This window comes from Python bivittatus, unplaced genomic scaffold (assembly GCF_059951505.1).
Source record: "Python bivittatus isolate LINGU-HERP-01145 unplaced genomic scaffold, Pbiv_v1 ctg000010_np1212, whole genome shotgun sequence".
Taxonomy (NCBI): Eukaryota; Metazoa; Chordata; class Lepidosauria; order Squamata; family Pythonidae; genus Python; species Python bivittatus.
Window position 1 is genome coordinate 3,321,747 of NW_028277029.1, and position 25,851 is coordinate 3,347,597.

Here is a 25,851-nt window from a genome sequence, read left to right on the forward strand (position 1 = left end):
GCAACAGAGGAAGACCCAACAGAGACGTCTCTTTGCTCATCCAGACCCGAAACCCTAAGGGCAACATCTTTGTCACTTCCCGGTAATCTGGGCGGTGAATTGCACAAGTCGAATTGTGTGTAAAGGGGAAGAGGCAGGGGAAGGAGGGAGGAGAGGCAGAAAGGGCAAAGCCAAGGGAGGGAGCGAAAGCTTTGACCTCCATGTTGCTAATTGGCACCACATTGCCGCACTGGGAACTCCCACCCTCTGGGAAAGCACCCTGTCTCTGACTCAAGGCTTTTCAGCACCCTAAAATCTCTAAGTCAATGTTTCTCAACCTTGGCGACTTTCAGATGGCTGGACTTCAACTCCCAGAATTCCCCAGCTGGCTGGGGAATTCTGGGAGTTGAAGTCCAGCCATCTGAAAGTCGCCAAGGTTGAGAAACATTGCTTCAAGAGCGCCAATTCACACTCTTCTCCAGCACTTGAGGTCTTTAGATCCAGCTTCTTTTACCGCTGCCGTTCCTTGGAGCAGGGGGGCCTTGTCCTCTCGGTTGGCTCTGAAGACAACTCGAACGGCAGGCGTTGACCCCACAGCAGCCACCGCAACCAGGGCTGTGGACGGTTGACTTTGGCCCTCCCAAGTCCAGATTCTAGGCCTTATGGCAACCTTTCTGGGTCCTGCGGGAAACGCGACCCATGGACGGACCCATGCGTGGCCAGCAAGATTGCAGGCAGGGGAGTCCGCAGGGGGGTCAAAAGAGTCAAGATGGCCACCTCAAGCCCTGCCCCTCCTGCCTCTTCTGGGCCCGCGGCGACCGTCCCACCAGACCCGGGGGGCTCGGCTTGGAAGGGTGCCCGTGCGCCGAGCAAGAAGAGCAGCCCGGCTTCTTCTCGAGGCTCTTAAGAAGGCGGCTTCAGCGCTCCGTCCCCGACAGGCCCGGAGCATCCAGCGGAGCCGCAACGCCCGCACGGGCTTCCCACCCCGCCGACCCCGCGCCCTTCCCGAGCTCCCCGCCGCCGCCGCCGCGTCTCCCCATCGCTCCGTTGTTCTTCCCGAGGCCGCCCAGCGCGCATGCTCCAGCCGAGAGCAGCCTTTCCCTTCGCACTCGTCCCCTCTCCCTCTCTTCCTCCTCTTCCTCCTCCTTCCCCCCCCCGCCTGGCTCCATCCGGGCAACTCCGAATTAGCATTGACAGCCGTGGCACAACTTTTCCCGAGGCAAAGGGAAATCAAGGCGCGCACTCGGAGGAAATATAGTCCCTGCCGTTTTTCAAAGTCTTCTGGGTCCCCGAGCTGCGCGGGGCGGGCCGCGGGGGGCCCGGGCGGAGGAGGGGGCCGCCGCGAGGCCCGGGGGGACCTTCGGCCGGGCGCTGGCGGCGCGGGGGGGGCCGGGACTCGCGCCCCCCCAGTTTGGCGGAAAGTGAGTGATTTGTCTGTGCCCCTGGCCAAGAGGCAAAGAACTTGCTCTGCTGCCGAGTTCCCGCGTCTTCCGAGTGTTGGGGTCGCTTCCCCCTCTGTGGCGACGGCGCCCTGCCCGGGGAGGGCGCGCCCGGCGCTCCGGGGGGAGGCGGGGGAGGCAGGCGGGCGGGCAGGTGGGCAGGCGGGCGCCCAGGCGCGGGGCTCGGCCGGCCCGGGGAGGGGGCCGAGCTCCCTCCCCCCTCCCCCGCTCCCTCCCCAAACTTCCCAGGCGGCGCGAGGGGAGGACCAAAAGTGCCCGCAAGTTGCCAGGATGGAGGCGCCCGGGTGGCCGGAGGCGCTGAGAGTGGAACTCCAGGCCCGCCAGCAGGTAAACACCCGGGCCGGCGGGCGGGCGGGCGAGCCGCGCCGGGCAGCCCCGTCTGGGCGCGAGGAGGCGCCCGGGACGGGCAGGGTCGGCCCCGCCGGCGTCCCGGGAGCTCCGGCGCCCGGCCGCGGGCTGGCTCGGTCGGGGTGGCGGAGGACGGGGAGCGCAGCCCCCCGGAGGGAGGAGGGAGGGAGGGAGGGAGAGGCTCGGCGGGGCGGGCAGAGCGCCCGCCCGCCCGCCTCCCTCTCTCGCCCGGCCGCCCGCCCGCCCGCCCGCCTCCGACCGCCGCCGGGAGCACTTCGGCGAAGTTCCTCCACGGATTGTTTGGCTGACTTTCGGCGTGGGAATCTGCGGGGCTTCGATCCGGAGTCGCCCTTGCGGTGGATCCTCGTACGTGTGTGCGCGTGCGAGCGAGTGTGTGTGTAGACGTACGCCCGTGAGTGTGTGTTGGAGAGATTAGGACGAGACTTGAATATTTATGAGCTTTGCTTGAAACTGACTCGCTGTGTTTACTTGCCTCTTTGTTCCACACCCCTCCCTCCCCGTCCTCCCCGCACACACACACACACACACACACGCACATATACACCCGCACGTTTTAAAAAATCCATTACACCTCTAAGACTTTTAATTCGTTCTCTTTCGGGGTGCTTTCCCCCCCTTTAAACAGAAACTAGTTGCACAGATGAAGCAAAATCCACAGGTAAATGCAGATGGGTGTATTTTTTAATTAAAAGAAGAGCCCGGCTTCCTCAGGATTTCAGCTCTGCTGCCATAAGTGCGGTGACCTCCGGGGGAGAAACTTTATCCATAGGAGGTTGCCTTTGAAGTCCGGGCTGATCTTTGTTACTTTATCTCCATCTCTGCCTCGACTTCTCTCCCTTCCCTGCTCATTGTGCCTGATTTTCCTAGCGCTTTCGCTCGGAGCCATTCCTAGACGCAAGTTTACTTTTAACTAGCTGTAGTTTGCACTTGGTTTTTAATCTGCATTTTGTTGCCATTTTTACAGAACGGGAATCTTAAGAAACAAGTCCAAGAGAGGCAGTCGAGAATAGCAGCTCTTAATGAAAAACAAGTAAGAACAAATCAATTCAGTTCTGTTTCTCTGCACTGAGCGTCCTTCTGTTCTCTTTCTGCCTTTTCTTCTTCTTTTGATCGTACACTTTCTAAACAGCCGGAGAGTCCGCGTTAGCTGAGAAATACCGACCTGTGAGCAAGACGCTTTTATTTTTTGTTTTGTTTTTGTTTCTTGGAGTGTGTGTGTGTGTGTGTGTGTGTGTGTAACGAAAGGTTGCCTAAAGTGAGGAACGGTTTTAAAGATCAGCCTTTATTTCTCTGTGCTTTGCCTTGAAATGCCTTTATGTTAATAATCATAACAGAGGGAAAGAGTGAAGCTGTGCTTGGAACGGTTTTTTTTAACACTCTCTCGCTCTCGCTCTCGCTCTCTCTCGTGCACACACACACTCAGGCGTCCATTTTGAGTTGGTCGACATGTTTTAGGAATATGGAAAATTCTTGGGTCTTGGATTAGTTTGTGTTCACTTCCCTTCAGCGTGGAATAACTCAGAGCTGGGAAGGAGGAGGCTGAGACCAGCCCCCTTGGAACGGCTGCAGATCCGGATTTGGTCGGAAATGTTTATTTTGTGGGTCCGTGGTGTGTGTATTTCTCTCTCCCGCCCCAGTCACCCACCCAGGCACTCGCCGTTTTTTCTTTCTTCCCCTTGATCTGATGCGTTGGCTTTCGCCTCGCCTCGATGTGGGCGCTTTTACTTGCAGCTCCGACCCTCCCCCTCTCCTCCCCCCTCCCCCTCCCCCCGTTCCACCTAGTTAGGCAAATCTGAGCAGGAAAGTGAAGCGATGCCAAAGCAGACCTGCTCTGCTCTTCCCCACCCTTCTTCAAACAAACTTTCTTTGTGTGCATGCCTGCCCGCCTGTGTGTGTGTGTGCGTGCCTGTGTGCCTGTGTGTGCGTGTGTGTGTGTGTGTGCGGGATGCGCGCGCGTGCGATCTTTGTCAGTACGTCTCCAGCTATTGCGGCGAATGACCCTGATGCGCCTGCCATGCAATTACGGGCTCGGAGACGGCTCCCTCCCCCCTCCCCCCCGCGGCTTTCCCAGCTGAAAAGAAAGTTGGTTGGCGGGGCTGAGTTGCTCGCAGCCGCGGAGGGGCCCGGAGGTCGGATGGCTTCGGTTTCAGCACCACGAACAGATGCCCGGGAACGCTCCGCGGCTCCGCCAGCAGCTCGGGAGCTTGGGAGGGAGGCGCGCGCGCCCCGCCCGCCCCCCAAGCGCGCCCCCCGCCCGCCCCAGCCCCTTCCCTTCCCTTCCCTTCCCTTCCCTTCCCTTCCCTTCCCTTCCCTTCCCTTCCCTTCCCTTCCCTTCCCTTCCCTTCCCTTCCCTTCCCCCTTCCGCCTTCCACCACTCTCGAGCCTGCCCGTGCATAAACCGACCGCGGCGGCTTAGCCGACGATCCTGCGGTCTGCCGGATTATGCATCCCCCACCCCCACCCCCTCGGCCGGCGAACTTTCCCCGGGGCGCCCCTCCTGCCCAGACCGCCCCCTCCGCCCGCCCGCCCGCCCGCCTCCCGCCCTCCCGGTCCTCTGGCGGAATCGATGCCGCGATTCCTTCGGAATGCTGCAGACGTTTCAGCACCAAAACTTGGAACAGCGCCCTTTTTCCTCCTGCCTTCGCCGGGGGGGGGGGGGATGCAATAAAATCCGGGGATCGACTTCGTGGCATGCTCGCCCTCCCAACGGGGGTGGGGGGAGATCAGGGGAAGGGAAGGGAAAGGAAAGGAAAATCGCTCTAGGTGGTCTGTTTCCCGTGATAAACGACCTGGTCCACGTTTATAGTACTGTGCCCGGGCTCCTGTATTCCTCCAACCTAGCTGGGGAGCGTGCGGAAGTGTTTGGAAAGGGTGCCCGCAGGATGCGTGCTCCCAGTCCCCGGGATGAGACCCCTCAGCATTCCCACTGCTCTCCTCCCCCCCCCCCCAGCTCCCTGCAACCCTGATTGATCCTCGCTCAGAATTTGCCAGGCTCTCAGTTTGTACTGGAAGCTTCCATTTTGTGACAAAGGGGTGTTGGTTTCTTCCTAACATGGAGAAAAGTCTGCAGAGTTTTAACGGGGGGGGGGGGGAGGAGGGGCTGGTGGCCCATTCATGCTAAGCATTACCATTTTGATTGCTTTGATGCCATTTTGGAGGGGTGGGTGGGGGTGGGGAGAGAAGACCCCTGTCAGCAGAGCACAAAGATACACAGAGATATTTAATCAAACCAGATAGTTTCTTTTATTTGGGGGGGGGGATCATAGAAGGCAAGACGGTAGCTTAGCGCCCTTAGTTCTCTTTCTAGCAGGATAAAACAGCTTGTTGTATTGATTCTGCACTGAGCCAAGGATTTATGTAAAACAAGGCAACAGCCTTATACTGCAAACAATGCATGTTAATGTTTTCTGTTTGATAAGGAGCTAGGTGGCTGCGTTAAAATGGACATGTATCGGATGGCGCTTCTCTGGATTACTGCAACTGTTTCAAGGCAATTTAAATTTTTGATGCTGATAGTCGAAAAGAAGCAATTTTTACGTGCTGTGCTGGAATTTAGATAAAGCAAAGACTCAGACCTGGAAAATAGGACTCGATGCACGCTGCGGGGTGACATTTTTAGCATTGTGAAGCACTTCCTGGACTAAACATTAAATTATGGCTCTCTGCCACTCACATTACAAGCAAATACTCAGTTAACGATTATAGAACAAACAGCCACTACCTCTGTAGAAAAGTGTTGTATGTTATCCTCTGCCTGTTTTACTGCCAGTGGCGAAAGGCTAGTTGAGGCTCCTGTATTTTCACCTTTCCAAGCCACGCAGCAAACCCGTGGACAGGTGGCCTGAGTTTTAAGGCTGATGGTGCTGAAGTTATTGTTTTTTTGCTTTGAGGAGAGGTGAAAAGTGTGTTATTTTCCCACAGCCTCCCTGGAAGAGGATGCTTCATATCAGCTCGGTGCTGGTGGATATGTTGAATGAATGCTGGATGTCCCTTTCAGTGGAGGCCGTGAACCCGGGGATGCTCTTGAGGGATTCTGAAACGGAGTGTAACTCAAACCCAAGGAGGACGAAGTTACTTTCATTGGCTCTGTGCTCCCTGACGTTGCTTTTCCCAAGACAAATATTTCTAAAAATCAGGTTCTTCATCAAAGTGGGCTCTTGATGGTCTGGGGGAGTGGCATAGATTAAAAAAAAAAAAAGCAAAAATAAATGTCTAACTCTTGCAAAGTTCTGCAGAGGATTAGGCACCCTTACCTTACTCCGTTGGACTGTCCGTGTGTACCCAGTGGCTGAATGCTTAATGCTTCACAGAGCATCGTGACTGTAGCCATTCCTTCCCCATGAATTTATCTGATGTCTTTTTTAAAGCCTCAAAATGGATCAATAGATTTCATGCTTCTTTTTCTCTCTTCTGAATCACCCACCGCTCAACTTCCTTGGATAACTGTAGGTTCTAAGGTTGCTCCACACCACGTGTCCTTTTTATAAATGATGGGCAAGTCCCCCTTATTCTCCTTTTCTCCTAAATTAAACATCTTCAGAGTATCCTCTTCACCCCAGCCCACCAGTAATTTGTGATGGCCCCTTGGAAGGCCCAAGTACAGTTACTACCTGTAACTGCCTAAGTTACGGATGTTCTGAAAGTAAAGTTGGCGAGACAAGTTACGTATTTTTCTGAGATCTTTGTGTTTGGGTCTTAGTTTTTAAAGAGCTACCTAATCAAGGGGATCATTCCTTTGAAACCTGTCTGTAGGATGTAGAAGTCACCTCTCGAAACCCCTCCCTGCCTTCCTGCCTCTCTTCTCTCCATCGTTGTCTGGAAATCCAGCTCGAGACAGAGATACCCGTCCTCCATCTTATGGAGCAGAGCGTATATATTTTGGCCAGCTAATAATCTATTCAAAAGCATTTTTGCCTAAATGTGCACCTGCCTTACTTGCTTCTGATGCTTCAAAAGCATTGTTGTTATTGTTGATGTATGTTTCTAATGATACATTCCAAATTTGCATCCTTTTTGGGATACCAGGCTAGGGGGAGATTCAGAATCTGCGAGAGGGTGGGTGGAGCATCGCTCTTGAAGCCCCGCCCCTTTTGTACATGCATGCATCGCGCGCACACTGCACACAAAAGAGATGGGGGTTCAGTTGCGACGCTGGGCCCGCCATCCTGCAGATGGTGGCCTCTCATGTGGACACCGCTGATAGATGCGTATACAATTAGTGGCAATTTGTTCCTTTGGAAAACGATGGGATGTAAGTTAAGACACGACTGCTTTCTTCCACTGAATCCTGTAGGTTGGTGTAAAACTACTTTTCAGAAAGGTAAACTATGCCAGAGGGTTGACGGAGGGTATGGCAGAAAAAACCAAGATGGCGGCTGCAGGGATGCAACTGGAGTTCTGCCTGTTTTTTCTGTGGGACCTTAAGAAACGTTGTGGTGCCATCTTGACTTTTTTGACCGTAGTCTGCAGACACCCCTGCTGTACAGGAGCACTCAGCAAGCTCGTTTAACCCTATACTGTACAGCTATTATTAGATGGTGAAACTGGGTGACCACCTTTTTATCTCATGGATTTCAACCTGATTTGTTAAACGGACTGTATATGAAAAGGAAATAAGAATGACTGCCTCCAGGGACAGCTATGAAATATGTGGAGGAAGGGCATCCACTCAAAATGTGCATTTATAGAAGAAATCAGACCATTATTAGCTTCTGTAGTTAAGAGGGTTTTAAATGTTTTACTTTCATAGACTTTTTCAAAGCCTTACTTTGTATTTTCAACATTATTTTCGAGAATGGCCTGTGACTAGCTTTCTTTCTGATAGATCTTGAAACAGTGAAATATTAGAAATTGAAATACTATCAGATATCAAAGGGCAGAATCAGAGGATCCCCCCCGCCCCAATGCTAATGTCTCTAGACCTTTCCCATTATCCCCTGAGCTTGAAATCTTAATTTCGAAGAGCTGAACCAGGCTGCCCGTGGTGGATGGGAAAGGTGGTTGGGGCAAGGAGGTCAACGGGGGGTTAAAAAGTCAAGACAGTCACCACGGGTGTAGGATCGGCTTCGATCACATGGCAGCAGCCTCCATCTTGACTTTTTTGACCCCTCCTGGGGATGCCCCTGGATTTGGAGCGGATCGCTTTAAAACCTTGATGAAACGTAATATCGGTTGAGAATAGTGTGGCCTCTTCTTTAACCAGACAGAATGCGTGAAAACTCCTTAGTTGCTCCAATTGCTTTATATCTTGAAACCGCCCTGCCAACATAACAGCTGTAACATTTTTATCTATACTGTCATGAAACAAGCTTGTGCTTGTAAATAAAAACCCTTTCCTAAAAAGCAGAGTTATTCTTGCACAGTGCATCCGCAGCACCCAGCTTCGTGTTTTGCCTACGCTTTCTAAACCTCCCTTAACAGCCCTTGCTCCTTTCTCAAACACGCGACTTAATAATTGTACAATTAAACTCTAACCTGACAATTAGTATTGCCTGCTAAACCCAGATCTTGGGAAGCCTTGCTGTGTTTGCATGGCTGATGAACTCTGGATTCAGACAAGCCAATCCTGGAGCAGAGCATTAAAAATATGTCTCCCTAAATGACATAATCTATGTGTCATTCAAGCGTATTCTTTTCATTTCTTAGCTATTATTTACTGTCTGTAGAGAAATCAGCTGTCGTTGCTGGGTTTGACATTGAGAGTGGTGTGTCTGGAGTGACATTTGCAGGCAAATATGTGAACGGGCTGGAACAGAGGCATTGGGGTGGGGGCAATCCAGACCTCCAAGAGGACAGGCATGGGGTTATAATCAGAAGCTGGATTGTCATCCCCCCCCCCTCGATTCCCCTGGGTTAGAAAGACATTCTTAAGATTTCTCAGTCATAAGATGCTTTCTTAAGTACTAGGAATTTGTGAGCAAATTGTATCTTTCATACAGCATAGAATTTGTCTTTTGTTCTAAGCCAGGGTTGCTCAACCTCAGCATCTTTAAGATGGGTGGACTTTAACTCCCAGAATACCCCAGCCAGCCATGCTGGCTGGGGAATTCTGGGAGTTGAAGTCCACCCATCTTAAAGTTGCTGAGGTTGAGCAACCCTGTTCTAAGCTGTTGTCTTTTGGGGCAGCTTGTATCCCAATGCTTTGAAATAGATGGGCGGTTTACTTTTGGTTACAGGGAAAATTAAGGGTCATTTGCGAAAATTCATGTACAATAGCTAGACCTGAAATCAAGGAAGGGATAAATTATCGGTAAAAAGAGGAAATGGGCCCACAATCCAAAGTCTAGTGCAGTCTTTTTCAAAGTTGGCAACTTTGAGATGCGTGGACTTCAACTCCCAGAATTCCCCAGCATAGCCAAGCTTGAAAAAGACTGGTCTAGTGTATTCCTCAAATATGGGGGTAGCAGCAAGGAGCTATTTTATAGCAAAATTGCACGTATTACTCAGATAACATATGTGAAGCAACTTGAACACTTAAAAAAGCAGTAGAAAGACAAACCATTTACGCATCCTTTTAAGAGCTCTTCGTATTCCTTGACTTTTTTGCTATTCATTTAATAAACAAGTTAGTGATTGAACTGGTTCAAAGTAGATTTTCCTGCAAGTAAATGTTTTTAATATTCAATGGCAATGAAGGCCCTATTTCTTTTTCAGGCAACTTTGCACTTTGCACACTGCTACCCTTGGGAATTTTGCATTTTAATCAGTTATAGAACCCAAGAAACTTTTAAGCTTCAGCTAAGTAACATTCTCTCCCCGGAATGAAGTCCTTCGGTCATCTTTGTATATTTTCACTTGCGATATTCTTTCAGCTTTGTTGTGAATCGTAAGATTATGCTAAAATTAAAAGCAGATAATGAGATTGTTGAGTTCAGTTGCAGGTGGAAACAAATGTTCTTCTCGGAAATCCTGGAATAGTTCATTCTTAGGGCAGTTGTTACACTGATGTCTGTAAGCGTGTTTGCGTGTATGTGTGTATACGTGTATCCACGTTTCTTCCGTAAAGTCTAATTTTTTTTTTTTAAGTAACTACTGTATTGTAATATCTCGCTTGGAAATGCCAGAGGTTGAAAAGTGAATGTAGCATTTGTTGTAACTCTTTGAAAGGGTTTGCTCTGGTACAATGTTTCTCAACCTTGGCAAGTTTAAAATGTGTGGACTTCAACTCCCAGAATTCCCCAGCCAGCAAAGCTGGCTGGGGAATTCTGGGAGTTGAAGTCCACACATCTTAAACTTGCCAAGGTTGAGAAACACTGCTCTACTATTTTGAACCCCTTAAAACATCTGCTGTTTTCAGACATTTGCTGTGCTTTACATCTTGGGGAGATTCGTAATCTGCAGTGAGCCAAAACTGAGTCTTAAGCAGCTGATGCTTTGATTGCATGGGCGCTGAAGAAACTTCGTAGATGCTTAATCGTAGTTCTCTTGTAAGTTTAAAATCACTTTCCCTGCATTTCTAGGCTTGCTGTAACTAGCTATTAAATTACTAAATCCGTTCTTTGCACGAAACTTTGCTTAAAACCATCAGATTGCAATCTGGCGTTCAGTGACGTCTTTCAGGACCTCGTGTGTCACTTTGTATGGAAGATTGTTATCTGAACGTACCTCTGTGGTATGCAACGTCTTGCTTACATTACTTTCAGATCCACCCTGAGCAAGGGTGGCCAAAAAAGTCAAGATGGCAGTTTTATGGCTCACACACAAAAACAAGCAGAGCTTCTACCGCACCATCATGGCTGACATCTGGACCTTTTTGATCACACCTTGCAGACATCCATGACCATGAGGGTCTGTGCTGATAGTAGATAAACTTCAGGCATGCTGGATTTATTTTGTTTTTACAACAACCACAGAAATCATGAACAGGAGCCTCCGCCCTCCCTCCTAGGTAACCCTAGTCTTTCTTAATTTACCCCCCCAGCCCCAGCCCCAGCCCCAAAAGTCATTTTATTGTTTTTATTGTGAAGCAAAAGTCAGGCTGTTGTTTCTGTGGTGGAATAATGTGGGGTTTAAAAAAGTCAAGAGGTCAGCTGGGGCTGTGAGGTCGAAGCCCCTCACATTTTTAATAGAGCATCATCGCGTCGTAAAAAGGGGCGGGGCGATGGTAGTGCATTTGTGGCTGTCACAGTGACTTGTTTTACACTCCCACAACTAGAGAGAGATGTACGTGCCTAAGATTTTCTTTGATTGCTTTGATTCATGAAGTTGAGCGGGGATTTCCACGTGTAACTGGAGCTGTGGCTCTGCAAATGTACCTTTAGAAGGAGATTAAGACCAAGACGTGCTTTGCGTTGAGGAGATTCTTTGCGTTTCACGATCCTGAAGCTGCAGAATGTGAGAAAATGTGACACTTGTATTTACATTGGCCCGTTATTTGCTCTCTTTTTGTTGCGACTCGCTTAGTTCGGCGAAGGCGTTTAATCATTTTCTTGTATCCCATAACGGAGGCGGTAACAGACCATGCCTGAGCGAAGAAACTAAGCAGTTTTGTGCCCGGGTTGGCCCTTGGATCAGAGACCACCAGGAGATCTAAGGGTTGCTTGCAAAAAAAAGGGGCGGGGCTTTGGTTGTGCAGTTGTGGGTGTCATCTTGACTCTTTGCACCCCCTGCTTCTTTTCCTGATTTATATACTCTGTATAGACTATAGAAGCTCTTCAAACAGATCGAGTATCTTTTGATTAAGGTAGCATCAGTGTATTATTAGAACTTTCTCTCTCTCTCTCTTTCTCTCCTTTTTTCCCAATCAATATTGTTATGTACTAGCCATTTCCAGAGCGTCATATGAAAATGCTGATGTAGCAAAGTTCTAGCTACGTCCTGCCATCCAATAGGAAAGAGCTTTTGAAACCTAATCGCTGTTATGCTTTTGCACGGAGCCTGCTGCTCTCGTACTTCATCTAACAAAGGAATCCTGGTAGGAAAAATGCATTTTTAAGCCCTAGAAGCATTAAACATGCAACTCAAGGTTAGGACAGAAAAGCAAGGAAGATTTCCTTGGCAAAAAGTAAAGCAGAAGAAACTCTCAGTAGAATAAGTAAGTCTGCGTTGGAAGGTCTGGGGCTGTGCGGAAGTTGAGGGCTTTTTCCTTTGGAGAGCAGATTTACTCCAAGGAGGTTGAATGTAGCAGCTGTAACAGGAGCAATTGGATGTAATATTCACCAGACATTGAATCAACCAGTGCAAGTAATTGGGCTTGAAAAGGTTTTCTTTCCACGGCTATTTAAATTAACAGTGGTTTATATTCTTTGTGAGAGATGGGATACCTTTATTTTGGGGGTAGCTTACATTTCAGTGCGGCATGGAAGAGGATTTACTTGTTTAGTCAATGTAACTGTTGAGAAACGTGCATTATCCCAATTTTTATTTTTTTTTTAAAAAAGGCGTCAAATTGCATTCTGTGTCACTGGAGCTGAATAGTTTGATATTCTGCAGCGCTTAAAAGCGACGTTTGGTGTCATTTCTACTTTCCAGACCTCTCTGAATGAGCCGTGATTGCTGAAAGAGGTCTTGGTAGACTGAAATTTCCTTTACAAAAATGGATGAGAAAGGGTGGTTGATTTAGAAACGCAACAGTTTCTGGTCTCACTTTCTGCACGTGCGCATATGTAAATATATGTCCGCGCGTGCAAGTGTGTGTGGTATAAATCTATAAATTATTCCTCAAAAGTTAATATCCTTATGTAAATGAATCTGTAAGTCTAATGAAAAATGTATAGTGTTTATTGCTGACTGCAATAGGGAGAATTAATTACAACATGACGGTTAATGGTCCCCATTTCTAAGATAAGCGACCTCTTATCTCCTGCCAGGCGCTGGGTAGAATTCGGTACTCAGGTAATCCCAATTCCTCTTTAAATTTAATTCCTCTCTAAATTGAATTCTGTAACCAGTGTGTAATATGCAAAATGACCCCATTTGCATGATTTTTGTTAGCTGGCATAATTTGCTTCTTAGTTTCTACTGTTATGCATACTTTATTCTGATTTAGCGCGGCGTAGGCGCTAAAATTCTGCTTCTGCTGTGCCATTCCTTATCCTGCTGTCCTTCTTATCTCTCAAGACTTTCTCGACAGACGGATGTGGTCTAGAAACATAGGAAGAAAGAAAAGCAGGGATCTTGGAAAGTCAGTTTCTGGGGCTACCCTATGGCCCCATTCGGCTTGGCTCCAGTTAAATCACAGCATACGTGCATGGCTCTTGCCTCGTTTATGGTCACTGAAGATGCCTGAGCGAGGGCATGAATTCCACAAAAAAATCATTTTCAAAAACAGTTAATGCCTTTGTGCCCCTGTTCGAGATCTCCCACTGCCGTTGCTCAGTTTACAGTCTCGAAAGAGGCTAATAATTACGCTGGTCATTGAAAAGTACCTCTGATGGTATATTTTTGGCGAACAGATAATGTATTCAAATAGGCCGTGGCATTAATAAATTAAGAGTGACAGTTTTGCAGATGGGCAATGGATGTTCAGGATTTCATCCAAATTTGGAAAGGGAAGGCTGGCCCATTTGTTAAGGAAAGGAACAAATAGGGTTGACTTTCATATTCCAAGCTTACTAGGAAATCTTGAATAAGCCACTGCTGCTTTTCAGGCACAAACCTTATCCACGAAGTTTGAGTTTTCTTCAAAATACGAAGACTTATTTCCTCCTTTCTCCTCTACCTTTGTGCCTAGGCATTTTGCATTTCTTTGGGTGCATTTGTGTGGGGGTGTATATGTGCGACACACAAATATACACATGCCCAGAGATGCATATGCTATGCGTATAATGACTTATTTGTCGGCGTTGGGTTTATTAACATGGTTTAATGATGTGCCAGGTCCATATAGATGATCTGATTGTAATCATAAGGGACAGAACAAAATAAGCCGTCTTTAAAAGAAAAAGGGGTCTGGAAGCTTTGTTTAAAGTGTCCTTTAATGAACTTCTTTAGCAGCTTGTATCTTAGCAACACATTTTATTACAGAGCAGTGCGGGAAAAGCAGTTTGCAGATGGATAGCAACAATAATTTATTCTCTCGGTTTCCACTATGCCCAGTCCCACCCCCCCTTGCCCCTCCATTTTCTGCTCGGTAGTGAGTCAACTAAAATATGCAGAATAGCTTCCTAACCCTGACGGCTCACTTGAAATCCCTGATTGGTTCATTTGTATGAGCTCTGCCTTGTTAGCTGATGAAAACAGCATTTGCGATCTTAAAGACGGCGCGCTTTCCTCGCCGGATCAAAAGCGGCAGAGGGCTGGCAGCTCTTCTGAATGGGAAGGGGGCTTAAGGCAGTCGCGGTTGCTCGCTCCCCTCCCTTGTCTTCTGAGTAGCCCTATTACATTCGCGAGGCACATCCATTTCTGGCCCTTGTGGTGTATTCATTATCAGCGCCAGTGGGTGTCTTCTCATCTCGCATCCCTGCGTTATCCGGAGTACGTCTGGCTTCTCTCTTCTTCTGCAAGCGTCCTGCAGTTGACGATATCCAACTCCCTTCCAGCTGGAAGTTCTGCTCCCCGTCCATTGGTAGCCTGGGTCTTCTCATCAGTTTTGAAACGTTGTCGATTTGGGTCTATTTATAGTTCAGGCACCTTCCTCCAGCTTCAAATCAAGCCGTCGACACTGATTTCAGTGGGACTAATCAAGGAGATCAGGGTGGCTTAGCATGACTAAGCTCTTTGGAGAGCTTTTGTTCCAAAGTGAAAAGAGAAGACATTCCTACGATGGAATCACACAAATGTAGAGCACCATATTAGCAAAGTTGTGCTGCCTCCATTTCTCCCATCATGTTCAAAAGGAGCAGAATCCTAACCGTGCTCGTATGTAACCGTAGATGGAAAAGAAGAAGAGACTGGAAAAAGAAAGATGGGACATGATATGCAAAGATATGACTTGCATGGAGACCATGTAGGATAAACATCTGGAGAAGATTTCATTGTGGGTGAATTATAATCAGCGGCCCCTAAGCGGCCGTCCTCCTGCTGAGTTCAACAGTATGGCCGGTAGAGTCATGGCAGCTGGGTTGATGGGGCCTATAATGCTACTTGAAGAGCACCTGGTTGGAAAACCAACATCCCTGATACTCTTGGAAGAACGGAACATTCTTTGTAATCTTTCATTAGCAAAAATGAGGATTGGCAAATATATTTCAAATTCCATGGTAATGTTTCTGGGCACAATGATACAACAGAATTGTACAGAAGCCTTTTGCTTCCTGCTGTTCCTGTTTGATGGTCTATATGAATGTGAGCTTATTTTCGTCCTCCTGCAAGAGAATCCAGAGGATTAAAAAAATGGCTGTATAATAGAAGAGTTTCAATAAATATACTTGAGTTTCTTCCCTCTGCCCCCCAGGAGGCTTCAGCTTGTGAACCAAAATAGCAGGATGTCTTTTGAAGCTCAAAGTGATTCATCTGCCATGTGATTCACGTCTTCTGCTTTTTTACAATTCATTCCGCTGTTTTGATAGCTTACAACTGGATTGCAAAAGTAATTTAAGAATGTACTGAGATCTCGTCCACGTGCAAGGGTTAGGGGTGCCCACCTGGGTGGTGGGAAAGCAAAATCATGGTGAAATGCAGGGAGGGTGTGTGTGTCAAAAAGTCAGATGCAGCTTTGAGGGCAGCTCCCGTCTTGACTTTTTGGACTCCCCTGCAGCCAGCCTAGACTGAATAGTTCCTGTAAGATCTGGGCAAGGTAGACCATTGCTAGAATGACCTAGTGAACCATATACACAGGGTGGAGTTTCAAGATGTTTCCTGTGACAGAAGAATCTGCACTACATAATCAGGTTTGGAAAAACAAAATTCAAGGAGCTGTTTAGGAAGGACAGGCTGAATGCTACCTTCCCTCAAACTTTAGGTTGGACAGTTGACCAGGTTTGCTGGTCACTGATTCATTTCATTTTTATCCTTGTCTGCTCCAATAAACTCCCACCGTCTCCCTTACCTAAGCCTGACACCACTTGAGAAGTTTGAAAGAAAGAGTTAGACATCTGTGTACCTCATGTGTATACCTGGAAACGGGTGGAAGTAATTTCTGAATAAACGCCTGCATCCGGATTTCCACATAATCCTGGGCGTTAAATGAAATTGCTGCTAACAGAAATCTGAAGAGCGTCAGGAAGCTTTCAGTCTTGGATTAAACCGAGATTCCTTTCTAAAGATGGGAGATCGGCGCCGTGACAAAGGGAAGTTAAGTGTCGGCTGCATGAATAATGTAACCAAAGTGATGAAAACGCCAAACTGAATGTATGAATGCTTCATCTCACTGGGTTGTTGTTTTTTTGGTAAGAGACACTCTTAAAGGGTTCGTTTCCCAACCTTCCTCTCTTGCAAGGACATGCAAACTTATGGTTCATTGCACCAAATTACCAATTGGAGTTATGCACGACACCAACGTAATCTTGTTAAGGAGCACATTTAGAACAATAAGTCCTGACTTGGATATGAAAATAGAATGGTTGTTAGGTATTTATTTGCTATCCAGGGCACATAAACACAGAGACACAAACACACACGCACCCTATGTCAATGAAAGACGAAACACAACACTTATGCAGCGGATGGGACTGGTACGTGGCTCTCAGAAGTGGGATTCAGTGGGCTTGCCATCCACGTGAACGGCAGTGGATTTGAACGGAAAGGTCACAGAATATGCGAAGAGGCACATTTTAAAAAGATGCCAGAGCGTCTGCTGTCAGCTGATGTGAGATGTTAGCAGATGGTACAGACGTGGGTCTCTGAATATTTCCAGAGGCTGATGCTCTGCAACCCTTAATGCCGTCTACAGCAGCCTTTCTCAACCTTTTGACCCTGGAGAAACCCTTGAAATACTTTTCAGGCCCCGGGGAACCCCTGCCCATTCGGGCTCAAATGTAGGCCAGAAGTTACAAATTTATTATATTTGTTTCATGCGTAGGCCTGCATATGTGAATTAACAGTGTTAAACTAAAAATAAAGAATGAAACTTACCTCTAATGTGAAAGCTGTGCTTGTTTTTTGAGGCACAAATACTCAATTCTGGGCCAAACTTGAGATAAGCACACGCGGATTTCATCTTCAGCTGAAATAAGGCCATTTCTGTCTTTGCTTTTGATGCTTGTTAAATAAGAAGACGCTTGCTGACACATGTAGGAAGTTGAAAACAGCAGCAAAATCTTCAGGGCCTGCCTATGAATGGCAGGATACCCCTCTTTCACAGAAATTGAGACCTTCTCTATGGACAGATCAGTGACTCTCATCTTGAGGGTACGATCAGACCGCAGCTCACGAAGTTCTTCCTCTTCCTTCAAAGTGAACTTCTCAGCCTGAGCAGAAGATACAGAGAAAGGTTCCTTCACCCCAGTCATACATTTGCGTTGAAAGGGAGGGAAAATACTGATCAATTTTGTTCTGCAGTACTTCCAGGCAGTTTTCAGTTAGATTTGAGACTTTCTTTCTCACTCTCGAGCCCAAGCAGCAGTGGAAGCGTTTCAATACTTCCTTTTGCAATGTGGTTTTTCCAAATATCCAGTTTTCTTTTAAATCCAAGAATCTTGTCACTTGAAGTCAAAACATTTTCTCCAGTGCCTTGCAGAGGCTTGTTCGGCTGATTCATGTGATGAAAGATGTCCTCTAAGTATGCTAGTTTCTGCAACCATTCTCCATCTTCAAAGCGCTCAGCAAAACGTGGAATGCTTTTTTATTAAAAATTCTGCCTTCAGCTCAGACACCCTGTTGAAAACTCTTCCTCTGCTGAGCCGCCATATTTCTATGTATAACAGGAGACTTATGTGTTCTTTGTCCAGGTTTTCACACAGTTTTTAAAACATTCTTGAGTTGACTGGTCTTTGTTTAATAGAGCTAACCATTTTTGTAGCAGCCTGCAGAACTTATTTCCTCTCCAAGAGTTTTTGACATCAACACCTCTGTGTGAAAAAAGCAATGTGTTGTGACAACATCAGGATTTTCTTTTCTTACCAGAGAAATGAAACCTCTCCTGGAGCCAACCATTGATAGAGCACCGTCAATACAGATGCCAACACAGTTCCTCCAGGACAGACTTTTTGTTTCCAAAACATTAAATACATTAAATACATCTTGGCCTTTGCGTGTTTCATCTAGTTTTTTGCAGCAGGAAAGGTTTTCTTGAATTTCAGCTCGGTTTGCAAATCTTACAAATGCTGTAACGTGACATTTATTGGTGAAATCTGTTGACTCATCAGCTTGGATAGAAAAGCTGCCGTTCTTCAGTTTATCACACAAAACCTCTTCAGCATCATGTGTCACGTCATCAATGTGCCGACTTACTGTACCGTCTGACAGTGGAACCATTTCAATTTCTTTTGCTGTGTCTGGCCCTAGCATTTTCCCCACTATTATTTTACATGCTGGCACGATTACTTTCTCACCCAAAGTGTGACTCTTCCTTTGCTGTGAAATAAGTTCTGCTACTAAATCACTTGCTTCTTGGGCTTTTTTACTGACTGTCATTTTATTAACAAGAGCTTTACTCTGTTTGTTCTGTGATTCAAATAGCTGTTTAAAAGAATCATGACTTTTACTTGTCATATGGGCGTGATTTGTAGTTAGCTGCGTTTGTAAGTAGTTTGCCACAGGTGAGGCACAACGGATGGGACAACTTGGATCAGTAATCCATGTAAAACCCATTGATAAATAGCTTTCATTGTAAAGATGGACTTTTTTTATTTTTTTGAGTCTGTTGATGTACCAGTGCAGGGAAATGGCTGAGAAGATTTAAATTCTTCATTGTCATTATCATCATTAAACTTATCAGCATTGTCTGTTCTAGAATCCTCCTCTTCTCTCCCACACCTCCTCTTCAAAAATTGCCACATTGGCCCCTCGGACATGACTGAATAAACATGTAAAAAATTTATTTAAAATAACAGGATAAAATAACCACAGGAAAACCTCAGGGAAAAGATGCAGGAGGGAGAGAATGACATCACAGACTAAGTCGGACGAATCCATTAATTTCTTGAAAAATGCACTTCAATACAATCTTCCCTTCCTGCAGTATAGCATTCACCTGTTATCAATGGTCTCCTCTATCTTGCGTCAAAAATTAAAAATGGATTCAATGAAATGAACACGGTCCTTCAGCACACAGAGAGAGAGCTCAGAAAGAGTTGTAACTAGATTTTTGTTCAGTCTCTCTTCATCACTGCAAGAGTGTGTTGCCTGAATTTGAAATAATTTTTTAAAATAAATCATGATCTCCCAGGGGACCCCTAGTGACCTCTTGCGGAAACCTAGGGTTCCACGGAGCCCTGGTTGAGAAACCCTGGTCTATAGTTTTCTAAACTGTAGTTCACTCTCATGGGAGTCTCACAGAAACTAAAAATATGGCAATGGGGCACCACTGCCTTTTGCTGAGATGTGTTTTTACTTCCTGGTCAAGAGCGGTTACGTAGCCAGAAGAAGCTGGAAACCTAGCAGAGATGGAACTGAACTGGGATAAAATTGGATGAAGATCCACCATCCAGGTTTTAACAGGGGTCATCGTCAGGTAAAGGCTTCCATTCTCCTTGACCACCCATCGCTGGCGGTCTAGTTTTTCATTCGTGCGTGTTATGATATCAGTTTACATAGCTGCACATCTGGGAAGCGTGACTTTGGTTGGCAAACATGGGATTCAAAAACCAAGAGAACAACCACAAGAGAAAAAGCCAAAGAAATACGTCGATAAGACAAGAATAGCACACTGGTGCCTGAGGACCACTTAACCCAGCTTTACAACAACAATCAGACTAAGAAGAAAAACTACATGGATGGGCTCACCCAACCTCCAAGCCCCATCTGAGGGAGCATCCAGGTCTTCAAGTACAGGCAGTCCCCAGTTTAAGAACAACTTCTGTTCCCAAGGTCTGTCCTTAAGTCGAATTTGTATGTAAGCCAGAACAGTATTATTGTACAATACTGTATCGGTAGTAGTAGTAACTCAAACCATTGTGTATTTAACTCGAACCATTGTGTATTTAACTTGAATTTTGCTACAGTAGGCTCTGTTCTTAACTATGGGTCATCCTTAAACTGGACGTTCTTAACCCGGGGACTCCCTGTAGTTATGAAATGCCAGCAGGGTTGGGACCAAGGGAATCTCTAGTTCTTCCTCAGCTTCTATGCTCTTCTGGTTTATTTATGTATTTATCATATTTATATAGCCGCCCATCTCACACAAGGTGACTTTTATGGTTAATAGTCACTGGCACACCTCTTTTCCATTAATTTGTAATAATCTGTTTTTATGCCTGGCTGATCTAGACCTAGTTAGATGGGAGCTCAAGTAATGCCAGGCCTGAAGCTGGCAGAGAACTCCAAAAAAACACCCAGAAAATGACACTAAAAAATCACTTTTGTATTGTTGCCAAGAAAACTGCATGGATGCATCCGTGAAGTTACCAGGAGTGAACTCAACTTGAAGGAGATTTGACTTTATTTTTAGCACCATGGAGAGCTACTTATAAATGGACCCGACACATTCATCCTTTTTCCCCTTTTGGTTCCCCGATTGAAATATTATTTCCCCATTTTGAGCAAGGTGCTAAGAAAGAAGCAGAGCCACCAATTCAATGGTTCATAAGGTGAGTCTGGTGGATAAACAGAAAAATACAGAATAGTGATAAATTCTCTGTTTTCTGCCTGCCAAATTCAGAAAATTGGCCAAAATAAATCCTATTTTGTAATTTATTTCTTCATTCATTCTGGGAGGGGCCTCAAACTATGCAGCCCTCCTTGGAGGCTGTGAGCAATTTTGAGGGGGGGTCACAAACTTGGGGGGATATAAAGGACACATAAAAGAGCAGGGGTGTCTGTACAGCATGGTCAAAAAAGTCAAGATGGCAGCTGCAACTCATGCAACATACATAAAAAACAGGCAGGGCTTCGATCTCACCAGTGTGGCCACCATTTTGACTTTTTTGACCGTGCCCTGGGTCTATCCCTGAGGATCATTGCCACCAAATGCTCCCACTTGACCCGAACAAGCCAAGAACATTTTCTGCCGTTGCTGCCGTAAAAGGCAAATACTGAGCCAGAATAAATGTAAAATGAGATGTGACAGGGGCGGCTTCAAAATAAAATCCAGATTTCAAGTATATGCAAGACTCAACAGGTTCATCCTTCCCATATTTTGATTTTTTAAAAAATTAAACATGATTTTATTGTTTATTTTGAATGAAACCTTTTATTATAAAGTTGCAAGGGTCTATCATTCTTTTATTTGATATATCAATTAAAATTATTAAAATTAACTGGTATTTTTATTTATTATTCAATCCTGGTAAGTAATTCACATTCGTATTATTAATATATTTATATGTTATGTGTTATATATTTTATATTATAATATAATATATATTATGATATTTTTATATTATTATTATTATTATATTAGTCATTCCTGGGCGATCACAGAGTCCTTTATCATTTTAATGGGTCATGCCACCACAAAGTTTGAGGACACCTGATTTATTTCATTAAAATGCTGATACGCTGCCAAGCTGAGATTGACTTAAGAAAGACAAAGCTTGAACTTGCAGGGATCTTTGAAGGCAAGGCAGGTTTTAAATTTTAGAAGCATGACAGATGTCTTTTTAATTCCAAACAGCGGGCAGCACGTATTGACTGCTCCAAGCAAAAAATGAGAAAAATTAGATCTCTGCCCATGGAGAAGCAACCTGGGCAGGGGTGTGGGTGAATTTCTTCCTTAACAGGAAAAGTCAAGCCATACATTCATTTTCTTTGCTCTGCAGAGATTCTTAATGTAGGTTGCAAAGTTCTTAAATCGTTATAGGATTTCAGGCTTTGGGTATTTGCACGATACACAAATGCTGTATATCTCCCTGTGGAAATTAAAGAATGGGCAGTTTCTTCAGAAAAGAGGCTGACTTGGACATGACTTTTATCCAGCTGTAGCAGACCTACATTGATTCATGTGGACTGAGGAAGACAGTCAGTTTTGATTTTATTGGATAAAAGACAAGACCGTTGCAGTGACCGGTGGATACGATGGTCAGACGATCCAGTTGTCCGACTGCTGGCCCAGTCCAACTCTTTCCATATTGAAAGATCAAGATGCCTTCAAGTCAAGCTTGACTTCTCATGTCCGCTTGGACTTCATCCTGCCGTTTCTTTGGCAGCAAATGATTTTTTCCAAAAACTTCTTGACCTAGTTCATAATCCTGGTATTTCTTGGTGCTTTAAAAAACAACTGTTCAGCTTCAGAACCCAGAGAAATAAATTCCACTGTGTTCAAGGGAGCTTGCTCCCAGGGAAGTCTCTCTCTGCCAGTGTGCAATTTCCTGGATGGGAGGAAGGAAACCGATAAGGTGCTCTAGTTTCCCAATTGTAGCCAGATCAGCACTTTCTGAAGCCCCCCCCAACAGGTGAGAAAGACAAACCCTTGTACCCCAGATTTATCCCACTTATAATGTGAATGGGAAGTGTCCCTTTTAAAAGTGGCTTTATCTGCTGTGATGAATGCTGTTGGTGGCCTAACAACAGCTGAAACTAATCCATGGGATCGAGCAGGAAATGGGCATCGGTTCCTAACCAGCCATGTGCAACATGTGTAAAAAAGGAGCAAGGCTTTGATTGTGCAATGACAGACACCATCTTCACTTTTTTGACACCCCACCTCACCTCCCACAGATGGCCCCGACTGGAGGGTCGTTAAAGGGCCCGGCTCTTCCTCTGAAAGATCTTCTAAAGGCTTCTGATACTCTCTCAGCCACATTCAGTCCGGCGAGCTGCTGAATGCAAAATCAAACATTTTAGTTAATAATATTTATACTGCAGCTTTCAACAAGCAATAAATATTTATACTGGGTGCAACAAGCAATTCAAAATAATTAAGACACCAGGATATCAAGGACAACCAGTAAATGCAAATCTTTTCACAGTCAGAGTTTCAAAATTATGAATACACAAGAACATCATAAAAACTAACCAATCAAAAGTCTCCAGAACACCACAACTAGTTCAACCGATAACCCCACCCTCTACACATTTGCCATTAACAGAATTCAGTTCAAGAAGGAACCAACGAGCATTGAATGTCAACAGATCACCTGCCTGGCTAAGGATCGGATTTTGCAGCACCGCCTAGACCGTGGTCAGCTTCTTCGAGGGCACCCCAGACTGAAATAGATATATTTTAGACCTTTAAAATGTTAAAATTGGGTCTGAGCCAAAGAGCATTGCAAAAATGAACCCTGTAGCCTAGGAGGAGGTCCCCACAGCTCTTAGCACTGACAGGGCTGGGGAAGAGGAAGCACCCATGTGGTGGCCTAGAAGCACCACAGATGGATTCTCCAGGTTGCAACTGGGCCCATTCTCTTCTACGGAGCCAGGTGCAAAGAGATATGGGAAAACTGGGCAGATCGAAAACATTGCAAATGACAATGTTCTGGATCCTAATCAAGGAGGAAAAGTCCAAAGAGGGTGGACTCTTCCAGTAGTCCAGGGGTTAAGCAAGGAGGGCCTGCCTCGCTGCACCTGTTGTCAGGAAGCAGCTGACTCAGCAAATATACACTGGATGGAAACCCTAGGCTTTAGCCATCCCTGCTACAAATGGCTGCATTTGTAGAAATTAATATAAATTGGTACCTGCAGTCCAAATTTCTAAACAGTTCTCCAGTTTTGCTTGGTCAAAAATAGAAAATAAACCCCAACGTTCTTCAGCCTGGTGTAACCTTATTCTACTGTTGCAACCATAAAAACCCACTGTACAATTTTATCGCCCTCCTGTAAATTTCTCTTATATAGTAATTCTAAAGAACATGGGCATTTACAAAATCCAATGATTCTTCTAGAACAGAACTAAATATGAGAAATAATTATGGCCAAAAGAGAGCTAGTGGAACACATGTAACACATCACATGTTGCCTTGCAAACACATTTCCAACAATTTGCTAAGCCCACAAAAGATGACTGGTTTTCCAGTAGATGCAAAATTAAAATGCTGGTAGAATTAATCATAGTTTTAAATCTATAAGAATATGCCATCTAATTGCCTAACTGATTTTACATTAAGGTTCCTGTAACAGACATTGAAAGTCCTTATTGCACGCCTCCCTGTAGTCTTGAACTTCTAATTAATGTATTTGAACGATCATTTATGAATAGCTGTTATAACAACAATGGCTCAAAATAATAGGCTTATTATTTTGAGCAGCACACAGTTCTTAATTGCTGTTTCAGTTGCAAGTTATCACTGCTGTTCGTAGTTCAACATAACCAAACGTGGCCACCTGGCAGAAGCCATAATGGTGTCATTTGTGTTATGATGTCATCAATCAAGAGATACCAATAATCTAATCCATACATAATTAGAGTCACATGATACTACTGATGCCAGTTGCATAATTCAAACCATTTGCATAATGATATTAGGATTCGTGCCATGCTACTTCCCCACTTGCACTCCCCATAAGGATGGCCTGCATCTAAAGGCTGATCAAGGCTATCCATAAAGTAGTTGAGCTGTGTTTTACCAAAGTCCCCGAGCATGAATAGATTTACCATGGTGTTCGTGCAATAATCTGGAGGGGTACTGAGTTGTCCAAAGGATCCACTTCTGTTTGTTGCTTTATGATGTTATCTTCATTTCTTCTCTCCAACTTGGTACATCTAATTAATTAGAGCAGTGTTTCTCAACCTTAGCAACTTGAAGATGTGTGGACTTCAACTCCCAGAATTCCTCAGCCAGCATGGTTGGCTGGGGAATTCTGGGAGTTGAAGTCCACACATCTTCAAGTTGCTGAGTTTGAGAATCACTGAATTGGAGAGTCAGGAGAGCTCACAGGTGGGGCTTCAGTTTTGTTTCCATAAGAAAAATAAATGCAAAAGGAGGAGGTGGGAGTGCTGAAAAGAGGAAAATAATCCAGAAATATAGGACAGTTCTTTTTGCCTTTGTTCAAAAAAGGATGTTGGGATGTAGACTCTGTAGAATAAGATGCTCCTGTGGAAAAATCTCTTCTCTTGAGACCATGAAAAGAACCGTGCTGGGTCAGGCTGAAGGTCTGTTTTCCACAATACCTGGTCAAATACCTTTTGAATGCAACCAGGAAGTTTGGTTAGCAATCAGCCAGGTATTGGGGGGTGGGCAGGTGGGGGGGGGGAGAAGTATCGATCCATAGTTAGGGAGCAAAAAAACAGTCCAGCAACCCTATATCTTCTGGATGTTGCGATCGTCCTGATTTTATAAAAACAGGCTGTAATGAAACAGGCAAGCCGCCTTTCGAGAGTAGTTTGGGTAATTTTTCAGATTTACATGATACTTTTTTTAAGAAATGTAGTCTTATTTATACTATGAAGAGTGCAATAGACACTTGGCAAGATATGAAATTCTTCTCCATGGTGGCAGACAGGGACTTCCACGGTGTGTGTGTGTGTGTGTGTGTGTGTCAAAAAAATCTAGATGCATAGCCACAACCATGCAATTAAAAAAAACTGCTGTTTTTTTTAAATCATGTGTTGCATATAAAAATGGGGGAGGGGAGGGGAGAGCCTCCGTCTTGACTTTTTTTAAAACCTCCCCCCCCCCTTTGGGTTCCTCTGGTGGTACCCTTTTCTAACTAACCTCTTGACTTTTGGGGGGGGGTATGTTTGATGGATTTATATTTTTTTGGTTTCTTTGCTGATATTTGATTTTTTTTTTAAATGGCGTGCAATGTTTTCAACATAGATTGGGATAACAAGTGTGAAAACGGGCATCTCAGGAAATAAGCGAGCAAAGAAAATGTCGCACTAATACCCGTGAAAGGCAAGTCAGAAGTTGCGTGCCAGAGCCCGCGTTAATGTGTGAAGATGTGATGGAATGGACTTATGAAGGCCAGGCTCAGGGAGATAAGCGTGTTCTTAGCCCCCAGCAGGAGTGTGGGAAGTTCAAGAAGATGAGGCTGGCACCTCCCTAAGGAATTCACGGTGTTGTGGCTGACTGGCTGGCTTGGGAACTTGGGTTCAGTCTGAGGAGATTCTGTCTTGAGGTGGAAGCTAATAAACGCAACAGAACTGTATTTGCATTGTCTCGTGGAGTTCTTTGGGCTAAACCTGACA

The 25,851-nt window shown here is 45.5% G+C and overlaps 1 protein-coding gene across 1 annotated transcript in view; it reads left to right on the plus strand.

The window, feature by feature from the left end:
- Positions 1 to 1,415: 1,415 nt before the first annotated feature.
- Positions 1,416 to 25,851, plus strand: part of PHF21B (PHD finger protein 21B) — a 165,047-nt gene continuing 140,611 nt past the window's right edge. The window contains exons 1-2 of the mRNA XM_088149773.1: positions 1,416 to 1,766; positions 2,773 to 2,838. Coding sequence (XP_088005899.1) covers positions 1,710 to 1,766; positions 2,773 to 2,838 — 123 coding nt within the window. The 5' untranslated portion in view covers positions 1,416 to 1,709. The remainder of the gene's footprint in view (positions 1,767 to 2,772; positions 2,839 to 25,851) is intronic.